Source organism: Pezoporus occidentalis, unplaced genomic scaffold (genome assembly GCF_034315485.1).
Source record: "Pezoporus occidentalis ecotype Australia unplaced genomic scaffold, CSIRO_AGI_Poc_V1 ctg24, whole genome shotgun sequence".
NCBI lineage: Eukaryota > Metazoa > Chordata > Aves > Psittaciformes > Psittacidae > Pezoporus > Pezoporus occidentalis.
The window spans coordinates 1,490,466-1,513,131 of NW_026914285.1; the positions used below are offsets into that span (position 1 = coordinate 1,490,466).

The 22,666-nt window shown below is 38.7% G+C and overlaps 1 protein-coding gene across 2 annotated transcripts; it reads right to left on the bottom strand.

The window, feature by feature from the left end:
- Positions 1–1,164: 1,164 nt before the first annotated feature.
- Positions 1,165–22,428, bottom strand: CUNH21orf91 (chromosome unknown C21orf91 homolog). Of its 2 annotated transcripts, XM_062622118.1 has the most exons (4): positions 22,178–22,426; positions 6,429–6,962; positions 3,041–3,103; positions 1,165–2,201 (listed from the first exon to the last, which is right to left on the bottom strand). In XM_062622118.1, the coding sequence occupies exons 1-4, from the start codon at positions 22,299–22,301 to the stop codon at positions 2,041–2,043; spliced, it is 882 nt and encodes a 293-aa protein (XP_062478102.1). In that variant the 5' UTR covers positions 22,302–22,426; the 3' UTR covers positions 1,165–2,040. The 2 variants fall into 2 exon arrangements, with proteins under 2 accessions (XP_062478102.1, XP_062478103.1); XM_062622119.1 differs by lacking the exon at positions 3,041–3,103 and having other exon boundaries at positions 22,178–22,428.
- Positions 22,429–22,666: the final 238 nt, after the last annotated feature.

Here is a 22,666-nt window from a genome sequence, read left to right on the forward strand (position 1 = left end):
TTTCATACACATATGGATCTAATTTTGATCAAGCAAGATTTCTCCTTGTGAACTTAATTACTAATTCAGCCTTAGATGTGGCTGCATTCTCACTGCTAGTGTCTCCAAGCACAGCACTACAATGTAACAAAAGGTCTCAGCATTCAGTTTAGGTGAATGTTTTTATAGGTAAAATATCCCTTTGTTTAAAAAGTCACAATTTTGCCTAAATTTTCAGTTTAATTCCCTCAAAAGTGACCAGCAAGAGTTAGGTACAGCTTTGTTCTCCTCAATCCCAGTGCAGTGAAGTGACATTAAGGCCATCATCAATCTGATCCGGTGTGTGAGGAACTAGAGATCCAACCTCACTTAGACTGTATGGTGGTCTTTTCATAGATAGGAGTAACAATAGTTTCATAGATAGGAGTAACAATAGTACTTCTGTCACCTTACACTTGCACTTATCTTAGTACTGTATTAATAAGGTTTACAGACAGACTTGCACATGGAGATTAACCCATCTTCTGCCAACCATAATTAGGGATGAGCTAGTGTACACTTACTTACAGATCCGCTTGCACATGCAAGCAATGATGCTGACTTTTCCCCACTCCTGAACCACAAAATACCAAGACAGACAAGTTCAAGCCCCCGCTCATGCATACTCTCAAGCTGTTCCAAACTCCTTTCAGGGCCCTTCCAGAAATGCCTTATGGAAAAAACACAACATTAATCAACCTGTCCTGTGTAGTCCAGATACCGCTATAGGGAGGGCAATCAATAAACATAGGCTGAACTTCAGCTTAAGTCTCAGTTTGATTTTAAAATCAAATCTAAACCTCCCTCCATGCTAGTCATTCCTTCAGGTCAACTATATAAACTACTCCCTGTTAGAACTTAACGTGATAAAAACAGAAAGCACAAAGACATTAACTTTTGGCAGAGGGAACTTTCTCCCCCCACCCCGACTCTTTTAGTGCAACTCAGGAACTTCTAGTTACACAAATGCAGCTCTACAGTCTCTGGCAAACATTAACAAAGATTTCTCAGTGTGGCAGCCTGATAGAAGGTTTAAAAAAGCAGACGATGCTCTATTTTGTAATGTAACAACACTGTTTGCATTTCAAAATTAAAAACACTATCACAATCTGATCCAACGTTATAAAAAAGCAAAACAAGGCAATGTAGTATTACAAATTTATTTAGTTTCATCAAAGTAATCTTTCAGCATTGAAAATTTCACACATATAAAACAACTTCAACTTCTATGCATTAAAACCAAAGTATGGACTTTTTTCTTTTTTTTCATTTTAAAGGAAGTGCTGTGCTTTTCTTTTTAAATGTCTCTCATGAACCAAATTCTCCAGTTACAAAGCTGATAAAAATAAGTGATGCACCACCACTTCTTTTTCTTTAACATGAAATTAGTCTCTTTGGGAAACAAGTATTTTTAAAATTGTATCATGAAAGATACAGACCTGAAAAAGGATAAACAATCATACACAAGGCATAAACATTACACAGAGTAATTCAGACATTTTATAAAGAGATCTGGAAAAGTACCTAAAATAGTGATATTTATTTAGTATAAAATTTCAGTAATAAAATATTGCTCATAATAAATAAGAAAACATGAGTTTCATTAACACTGTTCTCCCCTTAAAGCTCTCCTGGATGTAACATGATCAGACCTGATCAAATCTCCAATTTTTGTTTTTCCTCTCTATGAAGGAGGCAGCTTTACAGGCTCAGGTCATTCTTTGCTAGGAACAATTTCATTATCAACGAAACACAGAATTCATTTCAAGGCTCATGCATAGTTATGGGCAAGAAAAAAAAATCCTGAAGTGTGAATAAACCTTATTACAATAGATTTCAATCCCTAAAATATTTGCCTTGTTAAAACCGAAGTGGAATAAGACTCCTCATGGATTATGAATGCAAAGAGAAAGCTGCCCAAGTTTCCCGAAAAGCTTTTAAATATCTGTGCAGCTGTACTTAATGGTTATCAAAGCTGTTAGGGAAAGTTAGCTCTGTAGGGAGATACAAGCATACCCCCTTTTAAATGGGGACATTTGATTTCATCCCTGCTCGCCCCATCTGTAGACACGGCAGCTTGGAGTAGTTCTTCAGCAGTTGCTCAATAGCAATATGACGGACATTGAGCTCTGAGGCCAGAGAGTCCTTTTCTTGGACTTGCTGTGTCAGCTCTTCAAACACATCTGCAAGAACACATTAGGTTAACACACTTGATCCCTGCACTTCCATAGACTTAAGATGCAGTGCTGAACATTACCATAAAAAAGGCACATTTAGCTGAAAATTAAGTGGATTCTGATTGTATCAGAAGTAGTGTGGCCAGCAGGATGTACAGCACCCTGTACTCAGAACTGGTGAGGCCACGCCCTAAATACTGTGCTCAGTTTTGGGCCTCTCACTACAAAAACAGACACCAAGGTGCTGGAGTAGGTCCAGAGAAGGGCAACAAAGCTGGTGAAGGGTGAGCACATCTTATGAGGAATTGTTGAGGGAATCGGAGAAAAACAGAACAAGGGGAGACCGTATCACTCTCTACAACTACCTGAAAGGAGGTTGTAGTGAGGGGGGTGTCTGTCTTCTCCCAGGTAACAAGTGACAGGACAAGAGGAAATGGCCTCCAGTTGTGTCAGGGGAGGTTTAGATTGGATATGAAGAAAAATTTCTTCACTGAAAGGATTTTCAAGCATTGGAACAGGCTGCCCAAGGGAAGCGGTTGAGTCACTATCCCTAGAGGTATTGAAGAGAGCAGATGTGGCACTTAAAAGACATGTTTTAATAGTGGACTTGTCAGTGTTAATATTCGGACCTGATGCTCTCAAAGGTCTTTTCCAACCCAAATGATTCTCTGATTCCTGTCAAAACCTTTACCTAGAATTTTCTTGTTTTACATAGAAATGTGATATATAGACTTCTCTTCAAAACTTAAATTGTGATGGCTTTCCTTTCAGTTATTTTTTAAAACAGATTTTCCATATTACAAAGCAACACAAACCCGAACCAAAAAGCACTGACAAATTCTCACCCTGAATTTGCTTGAGCAGTTTTTCATTAAGTTGTTTTAAATCTCCAGGAGTCATCGCAGTCACTGTAACAATGAAATCTGTTATTACCAATACTAAAGTAATATAAGCATCCTTATGCAAATTTCCATTTTCTCAAATTGTCATCATTTGCATGCTAATAATCAACAGATGTGTGGCAGCAAGTCAGAGGCAACATTATTTATCAGTCATTTGTGGATAATTTGCCAATTCTCTTTATGTTGTCACAGACAACAATTTACTCCATAGGAAAGCTCCCTTTTCAATGTCAAAAAGCTGGAAACTCAAACCCTCAGAACTCCAGAATTAGCTGCTTGTAAATTGCTCAATATTTTTAAATACTCTTACCTTCCTCTGACTGCAAAATGAAGTTTCCGCAGTGCAACCCCTGCCAAGCACACCTGTTTAATTGTGGGCAAGTGGACAATTCTGAGGTAATTCCTGCTACATTTGCAAGCCTACAGGAAACAGCTTTGAGACAGTATTTTCAGCACACAAGCTGTTTCGGTTATCAAGTTTTGTGTTTTCTGCATATAAAAACATACAATTTCTACTGAGTACCCCACTGAAATCATTAATAAAAATCTTAGTTTGAGACAAAGACCAGCATATAAAACCAGGTTTACTTCCCACTTTGTGGTGTGTTCCTAGTGAGAACTAGAAGATCCTCTGCGTCATTCAAATGCCCTTCTGTATCTCAGGTTGTGTACATCGATCAGCCTCATAGAAAATATGTATTAAACCTCATAGGACAGAACTGTGGAAGTGTTCTATGCTGACCTCAATCAACAGCAGCAAGTGGGGAAGCAGTGGCTTTCTTTCCAGAAATCTCTCAACCCAGCAGCGGTGGATACAGGTTGGTGCCATGCCTGATGGTGAAATGCCCTTGGCAGCATGGTGAAATTAACAATCCTGATCACCACTGGAACAAAAGCACAAAGCTCTCATCACATACTTGAGAAAAACCTACGCTGTGATGATGCAGCTTTTGTTCAGAGATTTCTCGGTACAATAGGTTTCTATATTGTACATTTAAAGCATAAGTTCTGAAAAAGGATGGTTTTTACCTGCCCATGAGACTCTACGATTATCCTAAGCCTTCCTTTTCAGACTTTCTCAGCTCCTGAAGTCATGGGATACTAACTTCCTGTCAGTGCTGCCAAATCAAACAAGTTGGCAACAGTTGAGATAGCCTACTTGTTACTCAAGACATAAGGTCACTCAATAGCAGAAAAGATTCACCTTTCTCCTCCAACAGCCAGGTACAGTGGTGCTCCTTCCTACCTTTGGCTAGCAAACTGAAGATTCCTTTCTCACATCTTTCCACCCTTCATGCTCCATAGAAGCCCTGACTGGATATAATACAATAATTTACAGCTTTATAAAAAGGTCAAGAGTCCCTCACACTTTTTTAGACCCATTGGTAGGATGTTACTTCCCATCTTTTATTTTCAGCATCATTTCATCAACTGTAGCAGATAGACGGGTTCACGCATTTCATATATGTGTGGGTTTATCAGGATGGGACTGTTTCATTTCACACAAATCTGATACAAAAGGGAAAGGGAAAAGGAACAGAACACCTAATTTAAATGATAAAACATTATCCAATCCATAACTGAGGTAAATTATAAAGGAATGTTGATCAAGCTATTTACAGTTTCACTAAGAATATTTTTTCTTAGTGTAAGAAAAAGAGTTACAGCAGAGGTAACTGAAATAAAAAGGTACTGAAGTCAAGCAGGAAGTCTGACAAAAGTTTTTCTCTAAAATAATTATATAACCACAGAGTTTCCAAATAAATGTCTTCTAAAGCTAAATACTGCAAAAAGATTAAATAAATACTTATAATACAAGGTAAAAATGCCTCAAAAGTGCATTATCCAGTCATAACAGAAGGAAAAAAAAAAATCTGTTATCCTGCTTAAAATGGCTTTATGTTATCCTGCCCAAAACTCAGACTGGAGAGAGAAATTCCAAGTCACTAACTTCAGTTAGATAACCCCACAAAACAGGTCAAGCTTTCATAATTCCTCTGTTAACTGCTGTCCTGATTTATGTAATCCCAATTTATAACTCCAGAGGAGATGTGGTCAAACAGCACAGCATATCTGTTTTGATTTATGGCTTTAAGACCAGTAATTCACTACAATGCAATACAAAACGTCATACAGCAGTTAAATAAAATCCTTTTATAAAGAATGAGAAATGACTGAACTTTCCAAGGACAGGTTTCTTAAAAAATGGGAGCCTAAAGAAACTGACTCCAACTTTTTACAGTATCTCTTCTCACTGTCTCCTGACATTCTGAATTCCATTATTATTACTGTTTTATAGCACCTAATTTTCCCCAGGGTATTCTACCAGTTTGTCTTCTTTCTCGGGTCTTTTAAAATTCAGAAATGTTCTCCATTTACTTTCCTCATCTACAAAAATGAAAGTAATTGTATTCCAGTTTGGGACCAGGCTGTTCTAATAACAGGATGGTAACTGCAGAGATCCCTAAGAACTCAGTCCAAACACATTTCATGTAGGCTGGCTCCAGAGATACTACAATACCATAAGTATTTCTAAAGACTTATTTTAGCAATCATCTTCTTAAACAATGGGAAAACTTCTTACTCTTCCACTGCTTTCAATATCACCACAGTCACCAGAAGATGTGTCAGGTCTATTGCTACAGCCTTTAAGAGGACATAAGGGCCTTCCCACTTTCTCATTCTCAGTGAATGGAAAAGAACAATGTAGTAAGATGCACAACGCAAGTCTGCTTCTATTAAGAATGTTTATAGTTTTTTGTGCTGTTTCACAAGTTTGCCCTGCTACCTTACCTCTAATTCCCCCTGTCACTTAGGGCAGCTCTCTGCAAGGTGTAACTCGAGGCACCATACATGTTCACTAAGACACTTATTTTTGGGAGTTTAGTAATCACAATGGGGCTGTGCAACTGCCAGGATTGACTCATTCGAATGACTGTAACCAACTGTAACTTTTTTGTGCAAATTAAGTGTCTTGTACCACACTGGAGTATAACTGACAGGAAAATTACTGGCCCAAACAACAATGAAAACAAACAAATGAAAGAATTAAAAAAAAAACAAAACAAAAACAACCAACCAACCAAAACCAAAAGCCCACCACTCCCTTCTAAAAGAAGATACCCCAACAAACAAAGCCCCCACACCAACCAAACCCTCTGTGCTATTTGCTTAGCCACATAGCCTTTTCTTTTTCCACAGATTTTACAGTAACTCCAAATTGGTAAAAGCTGTATTACAGGACGTGAATGCCCTATGGGAACATTAAATAGTCAAGAGGTATTTCAAACAACACTCTTGCCAGCTAGGTTGTATGTAAATATATACTTACGTTCTTCCCTGCTGTATTGAGGATGCCTTCTACGAACACTGGTAAGAGAATCACCTTGAGCTTTTTCAGCTTTCTGAACTTGGCTGTGATTAGACCACAAAACACTGCTGCAACAAAAGGTAGCATCTCTTTCTTGTAACATACCAAATCCAAAATCAGTGGATTCTCTTTCTTCCAAAAGAGTTTGTGAGCAGCTTGAGATGCCTCCAGAATTCCCATCTATCCATTTTGCAGAGTATCTGGGTACTGGGGAGTCAAACTGTGGGAGTAATTTTCTATCAGTCTGATGTCTGAAGTTAAAAAGCTGGTGTTGGCGTGTTTTTGAGCTTTCAGAATCAGAGTCTAAATCCTTGTTTTGTGCATACTGTATAATCCAGTTAATTTTTTTGCTCAAGATATTTTTTACTTCTGCATATGGACTTTTAGTGAGCTTCGATCGTGGACAGTCCTGATTTGCTATCAAGTGGAATTTTTCAAAGCAGTCTCTGTGCCCCCTTAAAGATCTTGTATGTAGAAGATCTGACTTTGGTACTCCTGTAAAGACACAATAGAAAAAAGTTCACTTACTGTATATTCGATTGTTCAAAATCTTCACTCACAAGCAACCAAGAAAACAAAAACTTAAGTGATGCTTTCCTATTAACAGTCTGGTTGCTGAAGCAAACAAGGGTATGTGATACTCTAAAATTTGAGAAATCCCACCCAGTCTTGGGTTCTTAGCATAGGAAGTGTTTTGCACACAATAATCTTTAGCTCAGGACTTGCAGATTACCTGCAATGTGCCTCCTGGATAATAGCACAGATGAAGCAAACTGCTAACTCTGTACATAACTGCATTACCCCTATACGTAAGTGCATAAGCTGTATAAGTAATTCCAGCTATATATCAGAACGTTCTATAGAACAATTCTGAAGGCATTTCAAGAGCAGTCATTCATGCTCCCACCTTCTATGGATAATGTTACCAGCCATCTGTCAACAAACACTGCAGTGAGCAGGCTTGTGTCATCCGTGGTCAAACATAATTCAGATTTCAGACTTAAGTTTGTTGTTTTGCATTGGTACAAGCCTGCAGCCTACCTGGAGAACCAAGCTCTACTGCTGTCAACACTTGCCAACATTAAACTGTCCTGAAATTAGTTTCATCTTTGCTGGTTTTCATTCATAAAGTTGTTCTTCTCCATAGTGGCTATTATAGGGCTGATTTGGACTCACTGCTGATAACACAGGGGTATTTTAGCTATTGCTGAGCAGTGCTTACACAGAGCCAAGGCCTTTTCTGCTTCTCATCCCACCCCACCAGCATGCAAGCCTGGGGCTGCGCAAGGAGTTGGGAGGGGACACAGCCAGGACAGCTGATCCCTATTGACCAAAGGGATATCCCATATAGCGTCATGCTCAGCACATAAAAGCAGGGAGAAGAAGAAGAAAGGGGGGATGTTCAGACTAATGCATTTGTCTTCCCAAGTCACCATTACACTTGATAGAGCCCTGTTGTCTTGTAGATGGCTGAACACCTGCCTGCCCTTGGGAAGTGGTGAATGAATTTGCTTTGCTTGCATGGCTTTTGCTTAACTATTAAACCGTCTTTATCTCGACTCATGAGTTTTCTCATTTTTACTCTTCTGATTCTCTCCCCCATCACAATATGGGGGGAGCAAGTGAGCAACTGCACAGGGCTTAGTTGTTGGCTGAGGTTAAACCATGACATCATACAAGATGCATGCTTATTCTCCTCTTTGCTTGTGCTCCTTCAAAGACTATTCAAATAGCTACAGCATGTAACTTACTCAAACCTTAAAGTAATTGATAGTGATTGACATATTAAAAAGGAACACAATCTGTGAAGATCTACAGTTGGTGCATGAACACAGATGGTATGAGAAATAAATAGTTTGGAAAGTTAGTAGTACCACAGTACAAAATTACTTTCTGCAACTTCAGTGGCTATTTAATTCAGATTCACTTATGCAGTAGATTCAGTACAGAAGTCCAGAATAATCAAATAGTTCAACACTTATACAGTCATAGAATAGTTAGGGTTGGAAAGGACCTTAAGATCATCTAGTTCCAACCCCCCTGACATGGGCAGGGACACCTCACACTAAACCATGTCACCCAAGGCTTCGCCCAACCTGGCTTATCCCAATGCCCAGTACACTACTTGGGAAATTCCCAATATAATGAAAACCAATTCTGTCAAACAAATTCTTCACTGCAAATAACAAACAGTATACTTGTGAACCACCGGTTCAAAGCGCTCAATGCTTACTAAAGCCAGAACATTTAAATCAACATGTAACAACATAATTTGATCTTTGAAACTAGGCAACATGAACCAAGCTGCAGCCATTGTACCTTTTAGCACAGAAGGAAGTATACAAAGTTATTAAAATAATAAAAAAACCCACCAAACAAGAAATGCAGCAGGTAACAAAATGTGATAATAGAGACTTTAATGAGCAGAAAACTACGTTGCAACAATTCTCACTTATATCTGACTTACCCTCTTAAATTCTTGCAGCAAACTTTAAGCACCCCACTCAAAAAAAGCTTAAAAAAAATAAAAATTCTACAAAATCCCAAACTATTGTCAAAACTAAGCTACAAAGGTAAAATTCTTAACATAAAACTAGTGAAAACAAATCCAAACACTTCATTTTTGTTCTCTCACTTGATGGTAACTGTTGGGGAGTTCAAAGTTGGAAAGCTCAAACATTGAGAGCAGCCACTATAAATTTTTTATTTTCCACTCTTTGGGCAGTGTTAAAACTCACAAGCATTACTATTCCAGTTGGGTTCGTAACAGTGCACACAATTTATAAGGCAAAACGACAAAACGAGTGGAAAATGAAAGAGGACAGTAGTAGAATTTGTTTTGTTCTTAGCAACAGTGGAGAAAGGTCATGACACTCCTTCTGTCTGTGAACGAAGTATTGGAACAAACAAAAACCACATCCTAACCAGAGCCACCTTTGAAGAAGCAAGTTCTGGAGCAAAGACAGATGTTATCTCCATAGTATAGAGTCAACATTCTTCGTCTACACATCAAAGTATCTTTCAATTTCTTTCAGCAAAAAGACATTCACTAGCTTTTCTAAAGCTCTATGTGATCTACTGCCTACGTGCAAGGCTATTTTTCCTTCTCTATCTTTAGGGATATAAAGAAAACTTCAAACATTTCTAGTGAAAACAAACAAAGACAAGTAATTTGTTTTCATGACTTATCAGCACAATTTAAATATACCAACTCTGCTAAACTCAATAGAACAAGCATAAGCTTAAGTCTTTTAAATCTTAAATAAATCTTAAATAAATCTTAAATCTTTAAGCCATCAAGGAAGAGCAAACACTGTCAACTGAACTCAAGGCATATAGTCACAACACTACAAAGGCTACAAAGCCAGAATGATTTGTTCAACATTATTTGCTTTACCCAAGTGATTCTTCAACATGCTACATTGCTGATGCTTACAGCACTTTCTTTTACTTACAGAACACATCATGAGACTGGCTGAAAAGCAAGTTCTATACAATCTTATATAATACAATATATACACAATTTCTATAATAATGCTCTAGAACCCACCTAACAATTTGACCATAGGATGAATGAATAAAGCCAATGTCTTCTGATCACATGACAGAGCAAACCTACCTAAAGCAAACTGAAGATCTGGTGAAGAGGGAAGAAAACTACAGAAAGAGGAGTTAGTAAAACTGGGACAAACAAAGTTTTGCACAGGCTGTTTCTAGTTCACAACTGTTAACAGGTACCAAAATCTTTCTACTCTCAGGACACCACCCTTCTCCCAACCCAAACATCAAACGCACCTACCAAGACTTCACTTCCTTATTCTCCCTTGTATCCCTTCATTCCCCAAAACTAGGGAAAGGCCTACTGCATTGTTTCTATTAAAAAAAGGAAAAAAAAAAAAACAAAACAAATCTTGTGGTTTTAATGAAATATTTCCAGAGCTGGTTCTAGAGGCAAGGCCTCTTGCAGTTAAGTCCTCTGCCTGACACAACTGAAGAAGCAGGTTCAGGCAATATTTCCTTATGTATGCACACTAACTTATGGGGCAATCACAAAAGAAATACCTGCAGAGCAAATGATAGAATGCTGGAGCACCACTTAAAGTAAAATAAATAAAATTCCTTTGAGGCTGCTTCATTATTTCCATGAGAATAAACATGCTTTTCCAATATGATGAGTGTGAGAACACACAAAATAAACACACAATTCCAGTTACACAAAAAGAACAAGTGCAGCATGACTTTATAAAGCCCCATCTGATTTTTATGTCTAAGCCATAAGCTCAAGGTTGCTCAAGTCTTTCCTTCTGAAAAATCTTTACCTTTTAAAAGAGTTCTGAACACTGTTAACTTCCCTACTCCAGAGGCACTCTGCCCAATGGAATCTTTTATCAGAATTCAGTAATGTTGAGTATGCCTGAAATTAGCAACTATTATACAAGGGAAAATACGTTACTTTGAAAGTCTAAATTTTGTTATTTATATGCCACATATTAGCCATAACATCACTATTTCTGAACATAAAGCAAGTTATTACAAAACAGTTCCAGCACACAAGAATACGACCCCCACAATCGTCACAATCAGCCCCAAAAAGGGTCTATCTAAATACTTTTCAATACAGTTAAGGAACAGAAAATGTACAAAACCAAAAACCAAAAGAGTTTTGTACAGAACTGCTAACAGGCTTTGGCTTTCACATAACTGGTCTGGATTTCTACTGTAACAAGCACATGCAAAAAAACTTTCCAAGACCCCCAAACCAGCCCTCAATCAATCTTTTGTACTAAGGTGACAATTAGTCCTTTCCTATACAGAGGACATAAGTAACATCAGTCACTAACCTTCTGGAAGAGCTGAGCATTCACAACAGCTGCTGGGCAAGCACAACCCAGTAATGATGTAGCAGTATTACAGCAAGTAAGAGTATGTTTCTTTTAACACAAATCCTTCTGTTATGGGCAATACCATTAGCTTTATAACACAGAAAACATGCCATTTCTTTTTTTTGTAAAATTTCTACTCCACTTAGTTCATATTTTTCTCTTCATCATGGAGAAAAAAAAAAAAAATAAATCTATCAGCTGGTAAACTGGCATGGATCAAACATGATATAAGATGATGACTCAGTTTTAGAAGACGTTTTATTCAACACTAGACATGAAGAAATGAATAAAGCAAGGTAAGGCTTCTGTACATTACAAGAAGTAATATCATAATTTTGGTAAACAGCTATGGTCAGTTCTGGGAATTTTCACAGGGTTTCAGTTCTGTCTCAATGCTCCTGTTTGCTAATATCCACCTCAACTTTTTTTTTTTTGTTTTGCTCATTCTTCAAGTCAGCAAAACACAACCAGCAACATTTTCCTTCTGCACTTGTACATACTTGCACTCTTGTCCATTCTTACTTCCCAAGAATAGGATTGCAGACTATATCCAACCCAGACTATGTCCTACCCTTCACATTTATTTTTTTCAGAGGAAGGAAAAAAATCTCAAAAGCAAAAAGCCCACAACCATTAGGAGAATGAATGTTTTATCTGTAGTGGAAAAAAAAAAAAAAAAAATAAAATCCACCAAAGTTGAGTAACATCTAGAGGATCATACCTAACTAACTTGAGAGCAGATGCCAGAGATCATGCCTCAAGTGAACAAGATTCACAGGATGATGCCAAACATCAAGAAAAAATAAAAAAAAAAATAAAATCACAAAACAATGTAGATAAGTGTTTACCATCCATTAAATTCGCTTCTGATTCTGGTAACCCATGTGCTGTAAATGAAATATGAATGGTATCACTTTACTCAGCAGTATCTTTGTATATTGAGCTGTTTTAAAGAACACAGTTGCTTATTTATGAGCTTAGTATTTAGACAAAAAGAAAATAAAAACTGAATATTTAAACTTGTAAGCTACACAAGACAGAAACTCTTCTAAGTATAATGGTACAGTTCTCACCATAATGAGTCCTAATCCACTCCTGCAAAATAATACCGTAAATGAATGAATAGCAATCAGGTACTTTATAAAGCAGTATGTATTTTTCTAACTTCTAGTTATTCTTAAGTGCAAAGTAGCAGAGAGAAGGAGAATATATACCATATAAACAGGCATGTAAATCACATCTCAAACAAGTACACCTGATTTTAAAGTGTCTGTACTTGCAAGTAAATAAGTTTTGATCATACTGAAGTTTTGGGGTCTATTTTGATGGGAAGAATTCTACAAAGACTTTATGTCTGCCTTTGCCACTGATTCACATTTTGAAGATTATGATAATACTAAACAAATTTAATTCAAAAGTATACTCTTGAATACCAAGACTACTTCATAACCCTTCATAAATCCTTTCATAAACAAAAAAACAAAGTGATTATTAGCTTGCTTATTTTCCACAGTGGGTTTTTTCCCCATTTGTTTATTGTTCTTTTTTAAAAACCTTCTGATTTGATCTTTCAGCTCCATCAGTTGGAAGTAACATTAAAGCCTGTTTTCCCTTCTTAGCAATTTATACTGCGATGCTGGAAACGAATTGTTTTTGCAATGGTGAATAAACTTAGCTTAAGCAGCTGAAGAGGAAAAAAGTCCCCAGAATTCAAGATAGAATGAACTAAAATTAACAAGAATACTTCTAAACACACGAATAGTAAATTATAAGTTTGTACCACAACATCAGTTAATTAAAGCCCCTTTATAAAATTTAAAGTACTTATGGGCAAGATATGTATGTATACACCTGACCATAGAGAAAGGAAAAGAAAAGCTGCCTTCTCAGCATAATACTGGCATACATAGTTTCCTTAAATGTGTAAAATACAAGGGGTTATTACAGACAGTCAAAGAGCGAAAGCACTTCATAACACAGATTTGTATAGTACTGGCAGCATGGGTGGTATCATCAGTTTAAGTCACAACACTTAGAAAAGGTACATATCTAGTTTTAGCTAGCTGTGGAGACTGCCTTCATAGCCAGTAAAGGAACACTTCTCAGGCACCGTTTACCTCATCTTGAATAGTTAACTCTTGACAGAATTGTGACAGGCACCTATGCTTTTTCCTTTAATCCTGTAAGTAAGCATGAACCCTTGCGAAGGACGCTAGTCTATGGCTGCCTACTTTAAGAACCCTGGCTTTGACTACATAGTCTGAAATATTCCAGCCGCTTCTCTCAGCTGTCCAACCTGCACACATACAGCATAGCTCAGTATAAACAGGGATGTTTAACCAGCTCCTGAAACAGCTTCTGAACATCTGCTAGTGCCCACAAGGAGCTAGGAAGATCAAATAAGCTCACATTTAGCTTACCTGGTATACAGGGCTCAGAGCTGCAGCAGACAGGGAAATGCTTCACAAGAGATTAAGTGTTCACTTCTATCTATTTTAAACCAGTGCTGCACATTAGTTTGCTTATTAAGACTGGTGAAAGAGAGGGGTTCTTATAACAAAAAAGCAGATCCCAAGACATATCCAAAACACATTAAATAAAAACGGCCCATGAGGACCTAAGACAGCAAGTCATCCACACGTCTAAATGACAAGGGGCAGGGAACACAGATACTCTTCTGTCCTACAATTCTGTCAGCACTGAAAAATGAGATCATTCGAGACTTGTACCTCCAGTGCATCTGCCTGACAAGACATAAAACCAACTGATATTTTTAAGTGTATGCATGCAATTTCATTTGAGAGTTAAATCTTATGATTTATTAGACTGGCTAGAAGGAAAATGCCAGTGCCATTCATTAAATTCCAAAATAGACATCTGATAAAGAACAGGTATTATCTTGTTAGTAAATTAGAGTTCTTGCCTCACTTTCATACGATAAAGGCAGTGCATTCCATGCACCAAGTATGCACACAAATCATCTCTCACTCCATTTCTATTAGCTCATTTGTATTTCAGCACATATCAAAGACACACTATATAAGACAGAACAGAGATCAAATTGACCCCTTAACATTTTCAAAATTCACGCTCCCTATAAACTACTATTTAAGAAGAGGGTTTACTACTGTATTAGACAAAGCAATACATCCCGATGAAAACATTACTACAAGAACTACTATGTTAAAGATGTTCTCAGACTTCTTAAGAAAAATCAATTAACTTGACCTAGAAGAGAGCAGGAGCTATGGGACAGGATTTCTGTACTCTGGATTATGCCATAAGCAACATAACTGCTCAATTTACTTTTTTGCATGTACAAACCTCCCAAATTTACACAGAGGGAATTAAAAGAGTACTTTTAGAACTAGCCACACAGCTCTACTATTGCTCAGTGGCACTCAGAAGATTAAGGACAGGATATCCAACTGCATTTGGACTTAAATTTGTAGTTAAGAGGTTTACTGGAAACTGCATCTAGTTCCACAAGTACATTCAAGTCTGCAGAAATGAGTCACACCTCTGAACTGCAAACACTACTTTGAAACAAGTTCTCATCTGTCTAGCCTAAAGGTCAACGATGAAATATTTTAGCTTTTGTTCCCAGAATAATATATTTGATTGTTTATTACTTCTTTAACACCGAGAAAAAAAAAAAAAAAAAGGATGTGTATATTTTGGAACAGAATGAAATTTAAACAGCAGGATACACCAACCTGATGTTGAAATTGACTCAAATGCTATGAGTCTATCAGCAGTTTAAGACCATGAAAATGTAAGTATCTTAACATAAATCACGGGAATAAATGTCCAGTACTTAAAACATCTCTTCTTTTGTATTACAAGACCTGTAGTCAACTCTAAACATAAATGGAAGCAAGCCAGTTTGTTTGTCAGCTTGCATTCTCCACAATGGTATTGTAGTTAGCACCAGATAAGCAAAATAACGAGTAAAATCCAATCAAGATTTCTCCCCTTCTGTTTTTTTTTTTCTCCATTACAAACCCTTGAATCTCAGGAAACTCAGATTTTTAAATAATTCTGCATCAAGACATACTAGCATAAAACCAGGTGAAGACATATAAACTGTCGATGACATAACAAAGCTAAACCATAATTATTACATACTTTCATCTTTGAAACCTTCACAGACGAGTCCCATGTCTGAACAAATACATTTAAGTTCCTCAAACTGGGATTTTCACAGGCATTGCCCAGAGGGCCACAAAGCGTGCATTAACAAAGAACATCTTCATTGCACAATGCATTCATTCCCATGTCAAGAGATCTAAACAACTCTAAGCAGCACCACAGGCAGCACAACTGAAGCAGGGTCTACATGGTTACATCCTCCTACTACCAGAATTAGAGCACAGCCTGGGTATCTCTGTACAGCACCGCATTCTTGCGTGGAAACCCTACAGCGGTAGTTTCAAAGTAGCGTGTAGAGACACTGTATTCAGGCAGAGGGTTTTGTTTTGTTGATATATAGACATACAGACACCTTGCATACATACACGTACTTATATGCTCATTTCTCTTCCCTCTACCCTCCAACTGTAACTGCAGATCTGTTGTTAGTATTATGTATTTGCTACCAGAGTTCAGTTAATCATTTTCACATATATAATGAAATTAAAAAGGAGAGATTTGTCTCAAACTAACATAAGACATGTGATTTCCCGATTTATGCAATCTATTTACGTATGAATTTAAAGTATTTCCTGTTTCAATCCAGATTACTACTGTGACACCTACTCAGAAAAACAAAACAGCACACAACAATCTCATATGTTCATTTTGCCTGCACAAGGCAAACGAGCAAACAACAAACTCCATCAGACCCACACCCACCAGGATATTCTAAACTCCACCTAGAACTTTAAAATCACTGTATAGAATCAGCTCAAATTGCTCAAAACGTTAGTTTAGTATTTCATATGTAAATACTTAGCATATTTTAAACTTTAAGAGTCACTGTTCCAGAGTTTGAGGATTCCGGGTTGGGAGAAATGGAACACACTAAAGAATCACAACTAATTTATTAATACAGGGAAAATATAGAGGTAACAAAATACAGAAAAGGACAGTTCTAATGTTTGGTTATCTTACTAACCCCAAAGACCATGTAATGACGATCAGGAAACCAGCTCTGAGAAACATCATTGCAGTGCGAAGTGGCAGGTTCAACCTTAGCAGGCATCCCCACGGAGGCAACGTTGACCTGGGTGGTATGAGGTTCTGCCTCCCCGGCATCGCATGAGGCTTGGGCTTTTATACTAGCAAAAATGCACACTCCTGATGTAGGTGGCCAGCCTACATGGGAAGAAGTGGCCAGCTATACCTAAAATGTCTCCCAAGGTCAGGATTTTTCTGGGGATCCCCCAAAGTGGGACCTTCTGGGGAGGCGCCAACACAGACAAACAATACTTTTCTATTTTTGTGTGTTTCACCATGGACCATTATCTAGTGTCACTGACAGAGTCACATTAAGATTCTGTTTTGCTAAAATCACCTGATAATGATCCTTCAGACACAAAAGCTAGTTTTCACAATAAAAGTATTTATACGACTCTTAATTCACTCAACTTCACAGAAGACAAATCCTCAAACTAAGTGAGCTGAAAGAGCAGGTGCAACAGGGACAAAAATACTGCCAAGACACACCACCTCCCCTCTTGCCCTGTTTAGACTGAAGATTAGCACTAATGAACTCTCCTAAGAACATTTCTCTTTTACCTGTTCAACAAAGGTTGATGACACGTAATAGGAGAAAGTTTAAACCTGCATCTTTCCCTTGTTTATTCTGTATGTCCATTTTCTCTTTTCTTCTTCATTACTGCTCTTTCAGTCAACTTCAGAGAAACAGACCCTATAATCTATATCCAGCACTCCTGAATAGATTCAGCACTCAGACCAGTGCTTTCTGTGCAGTGACTGAACAAGGGAATAAGCATAATTTCAGGCTAAACTATCATTTTATTTTATTAAAAGACTAAAATTCTACTATGGAGTCCTGATTTCTGATTAAAAAAAAACCAAACCACTAAACCAAAAACATAAAAGGAGTTATGATGCAGTAACTAATTTCCTCATTCAGAAACTCAGCAGTTATTTAATTAAGGCAGACCATAGATTAAGCTTTCTGTACAGCCGTCTTCTTTATAAAGGATTAAGAATAACTTTTTTTTTTTCCTCAATTATTTATCATTATCAAGCTACTGTTCAAAGATAACAACAGTCACAAAAAAACACACCAAGGTCAGAAAGGTAAAGACAGACATATCACAACACTGATCCAGGAAAAAGTCTGTTGAGTCATTAGAGATGGGGATGGTATCCGATTCACTCATTTCCAATTATTCATCTTGGCCAACCAAGAAGATCAACAACATTACCATCTACACACAAGAAAACTCGTACAGCTGTTGAATTCGGAGGTTATCAGAGGACACAAAGATTCACCAACACTAAGCTGTGATGTTATTAAGTACAGCTAAGTAAATTTCTTTCTGTAGTGTTTTGTTTACACACATATGAGAAAGTCTGTTTCAGAGGGGGTTCAGGCGGTTAAGCCTTTGACTAAATCAGTTTCAAGTGTGTGGATTTATCATAGACAGCTTCAAGCAATAAGAAGGGAAACTGATCTGATCTCATGAGACCTGTTAGAGCATTAGAATATGACACCCTTTTAAAAAAGGAAACTGGGACACCTCCTTCCAGAATTTCATACATTCACTCACAGAATCATAAAGGTCCTTTCTTGCAAATCTAACACTGCCACCACCATCTGCAATGCTCCCTTCCGTCCTGACCCACCTCCTAGTGAGGACTGGATGGTCCAGAAAGATGGAAGCAGCACTAAACATTCCCCTTAAGTCAGACAGTCCTTAACACATGGAAGTTTACAGCGTGCTGCAAACAGTGGGAGTACTTAAGCATCCTGCAAGATGCTGAGGTGTGGCTAATAGCCTGCCTGCTATTTCCTACTTCACTGAGGAGTTACACATGCACATCATCCAACACTAAGAATGAGCAAGCCTTAAGCACTATCCTAGCTGTTGCATGATTACCTCTTTAGAGTAGTGTATTTTGCTTCCTGAATTGCTTATGCATGCATTTAAACTGTTTGGATTTTTAAATACGATATTAGACAAAAAGGAAAAATATTAATGAGGAACACACTGGCCATCATATTTGAGAAATCATGGCAGATAGGTGAAGTTCAGACGACTGGAAAAAGGGAAATATAACCCGTTTTCAAGAAGGGGAAAATGGATGACCTGGGAAATTGCAGACCAGTCAGACTCACCTCTGTGCCTCGCAAAATCTTGGAGCAGATTCTCCTGGAAGGCATGCTAAGGCACATGAAAAACAACAAGGTGCTTGGTGACAGCCAGCATGGCTTCACTAAGGGGAAATCCTGCCTGACCAATTTGGTCGCCTTCTATGATGGGGCTACAGAACTGAGGGACAGGGGTAGAGCAGTTGATGTCATCCACCTGGACTTGTGCAAAGCGTTCGACACTGTCCCACATGACATCCTTTTCTCTAAATTGGAGAGACATCATTTTGATGGATGGAACATTCGGTGGATAAAGAACTGTCTGGATGGCTGCACACAAAGAGTTGTGGTCAATGGCTCAATGTCCAGCTGGAGACCAGTAATGAGTGGCGTCCCTCAGGGATTGGTGTTGGGATCAGTCTTGTTTAACATCTTCGTCGCCGACACAGACAGTGGGATTGAGAGCACCCTCAGCAAGTTTGCCAATGACACCAAGCTGTGTGGTTCGGTTGATACGCTGGAGGGTAGGAATGCCATCCAGAGGGACCTTGACACACTTGTGAGGTGGGCTGATGCCAACCTCATGAAGTTTAACCATGACAAGTGCAAGGTCCTACACCTGGGTCAGAGCAATCCCAGGCACAGCTACAGGTTGGGCAGAGAAGAGATTCAGAGCAGCCCTGAGGAGAAGGACTTGGGGGTGTTGGTTGATGAGAAAATGAACATGAGCCGACAGCGTGCGCTTGCAGCCCAGAAAGCCAACCGTATCCTGGGCTGCATCAAAAGGAGCATGACCAGCAGGTCAAAGGAGGTGATCCTGCCCCTTTGCTCTTGTGAGACCTCACCTGGAGTATTGTGTGCAGTCCTGGTGTCCTCAACATAACAAGGCCATGGAACTGTTGGAACAAGTCCAGAGGAGGGCCACGAGGATGATCAGGGGACTGGAGCACCTCCCGTATGAAGACAGGCTGAGAAAGTTGGGGCTGTTCAGCCTGGAGAAGAGAAGGCTGCGTGGAGACCTCATAGCAGCCTTCCAGTATCTGAAGGGGGCCTATAGGGATGCTGGGGAGGGACTCTTCTTTAGGGGCTGTAGTGAGAGGACAAGGGGTAACGGGTTCAAACTTAAACAGGGGAAGTTAAGATTGGATATAAGGAGGAAATTCTTTCCTGTTAGGGTGGTGAGGCACTGCAATAGGTTGCCCAGGAAGGTTGTGAATGCTCCATCTCTGGCAGTGTTCAAGACCAGGTTGGATGAGGCCTTGGGTGATATGGTTTAGTGTGAGATGTCCCTGCCCATGGCAGGGGAGTTGGAACTAGATGTTCTTAAGGTCCTTTCCAACCCTAATTATTCTATGATGCAACTTACTGTTGATTCTGTTCAACTTGGAGCTATAACACATTTGAACTTCATTAAAATATAAGCAAGAGATCAATATGAAAATATTGTCTAACATTCTGAGTTAGTGAATTATCCATTTCATTCTGTACCAAGGGCTGCCAAAAGATTGTTATATGTTATATATATATACATATATATAAAAATCACAGCTTTTGTCACAGGAAAATACAGGAATGCAGTAGATTTGTCAAAAGTAGGAAGAGTGTGACTGTGGATATAGTAAAGGGCTGGCTCATGCAGTGGTTCAGCTGAAAAATCTGGTAATGATTCTTTATAAAGTCACTTATGCAGCCTCTGCCACCTTTAAGTTGCCTCTCCCTATAAGCAGTAACAGTATCACTTTTCAAAGTGGTACACAGAAGACAGGATCAGAAACTGAGGTATTTTGATGCTGTAATAATCGAAGGTATTAATGCTTCTACTGTGCAAAATAAAAATTAAGCCTGTAACAATTCATGTAATTTCAGGTGAGCTTTCATCATTATTCTGTATAAGCAGCCTTCTTTTTAAATTAACCAAAAATTTAGAAGATTATGCAAAGTAGTCTGCTGCAGAGAGTTAAGTCTTTACTATTATAAAGGCTACTTCAGAATTCCAGAAAAAAAACACAACTGTTCCAGCTAAAATGAATGATTATTTTGTAAAGCAGTAACTTTGACAAATCCACATCTTATCTCAAAAAACAGAGGACAGAAAACATCCAGCATTTTTTTAATGCATCGTTTTATGTTTCAACACTTTCAAAACAAAACTAGATTCTGAATGTAACCAAAGTACTTAATTGTCATTATGCCAACATGGGCTTTTTTCCTCATTTTAAAGCCTAATGCATGAAACATCTTCACTCCACACGAGAACAGTAAACCTAATTTAAAGCAGTAAGAAAACTCAAGATGTTAGACAGTCGCTCCGAGTTTTATCAGAAAGCGTATCTCTTCTAAACAAAAACATACAGCATGCAAATTGCTACTGAAAGTTCAGATTAAAACATATTGCCTCTAGTAGCAACAATGACCTTAAAGTCAGATGCATAATAGAAACTGTTATGGAATACATATCCTTACAGCCCCTATATTTAAGTCAGTTTTATGCTTCTAGTGTTTTTAATAAGCAACTAGCTGACCGGGTACAGAGCTTATCTCTCTTGGTACTTTCCACTCAGAATTAAGACCTTTTGTGTACCCTCATATATATCAGAGATAAAACAAATCTTACAACCTGTCCTGAAAAAATGGGATTATTCACAGAACTGTGTTAAGATCTTCATATTCAATTGCCTTCTACCAATACAGATTACTCCAAGCAGTCACATGCACATACAATTGGCAAATAATACTTTATATAAATGGAACAAACTACTCTGTTGTGTCAAAATCAAGCAACAATATTCATACTTTTTAAAATTGTTATTTGATTTTTAAAAGAGAAATAACTAATTCCCTGTTCATTCATGACCAACACTTGATTCATATATGAAGAAAAGCAACAAGATGAGCAAGCTCTTCAGCAGAAGGTTAGAAATTCTGAAAATACCATACCAGAGGCCAAAATGGTAGCACAAGATTAGTTTGTTACAAGATGGACAAAATTCCTATTTTATAATTTGCAAACTTTTAAGAAGCTTTGACAATGAACCCAGCTTTATCAGACGAAATGCACTGTCATCTTATGAAAGCAAAAAGAAAGAATCCTCTGATTATTTGTAGTAAAACATTAATCTTAAAAACCAAAACAAAACCCAACCTATTATCCTTTAAAATTTGAAACTGAATTAAGTTTTACACAAAGTCCCCTCTAACTACTGAGCAAAAACCCTGAATAAAGGCAGAATATTAACTGCTTCCAATCTGAACTAACATCAGAGGTCTAATACCAGAAGACGAAATTAACGCCAGGGGATTTCAGAAGCTCTTTGAAGAGGGGTGTATCTTTACATCTACAGCAGCTAGGGCACTCACCTTTACTGGAAATGCGGTATTTAGGAACTTAAAGTAGTTCGGCCAGCAAGAAAACTTTATAAATATACACCTTTCCAAACCTAAGTCTTTATGAAAGCCTTCACAGAAAAGCTCTGTTTGCTCCAGCTCTAAGCCAAGCAGTGCAAGTACGAAGCTCGCACAGGACGACTCCTCTAGAGCGTTACCTTCGATGTTCAGCTCGAAACAAACGTGGCAAAAGGAGAGCGTTTCCTCCTCGGTCCCCAGCTTGCAGACGCTGCAGACGTTGTCATCGTCTAAGTCGATGCTCACAAACTGCTCTTCGTTCATAGTGCCCTGTGGTGGAAGGGTGGGGGAACGGGTCACCACAAGGGACGGGACCGTTATTTCAACCGCCCCCCGGGCGAAGAGCCGGCAGCCCCCCGCCTGGCAGCGCCTCACGCCGCCCGGCCCGCCCAAAGCAGGCGGAACGAGGGAGGCAGCGTCCCGGGAAAGTTTCTTCCTCGGGGGGGGGGGGCAGCCAGGCCGTACAGTGGGACGGCAGGGACCAAGCCATTCCGCCGCTTCACCGCCCGCGCACCCTTTTCCTTTCCTTTCCCTTCCCCGCAGGCTGAGCTGGGCTGCCCTGGTCCCTCCCATCCGGCTCCCTCCCAGCCCCTTCCTCAGGCTCCTCACCGCGCTCACCGCCACGCGGT

What these genes read in the sequence shown, in the direction of transcription:
- CUNH21orf91 (XM_062622118.1), bottom strand. Translation starts at nt 22,301, where the DNA reads ATGAACGAAGAGCAGTTTGTGAGCATCGACTTAGACGATGACAACGTC. An exon ending in TCAATACAGCAGGGAAGAAC is followed by an intron (nt 3,104 to 6,428) that starts GTAAGTATATAT and finishes TCATTGTTACAG; the next exon opens with TGACTGCGATGACTCCTGGA. An exon ending in ACTGCTCAAGCAAATTCAGG is followed by an intron (nt 2,202 to 3,040) that starts GTGAGAATTTGT and finishes GTGTTCTTGCAG; the next exon opens with ATGTGTTTGAAGAGCTGACA.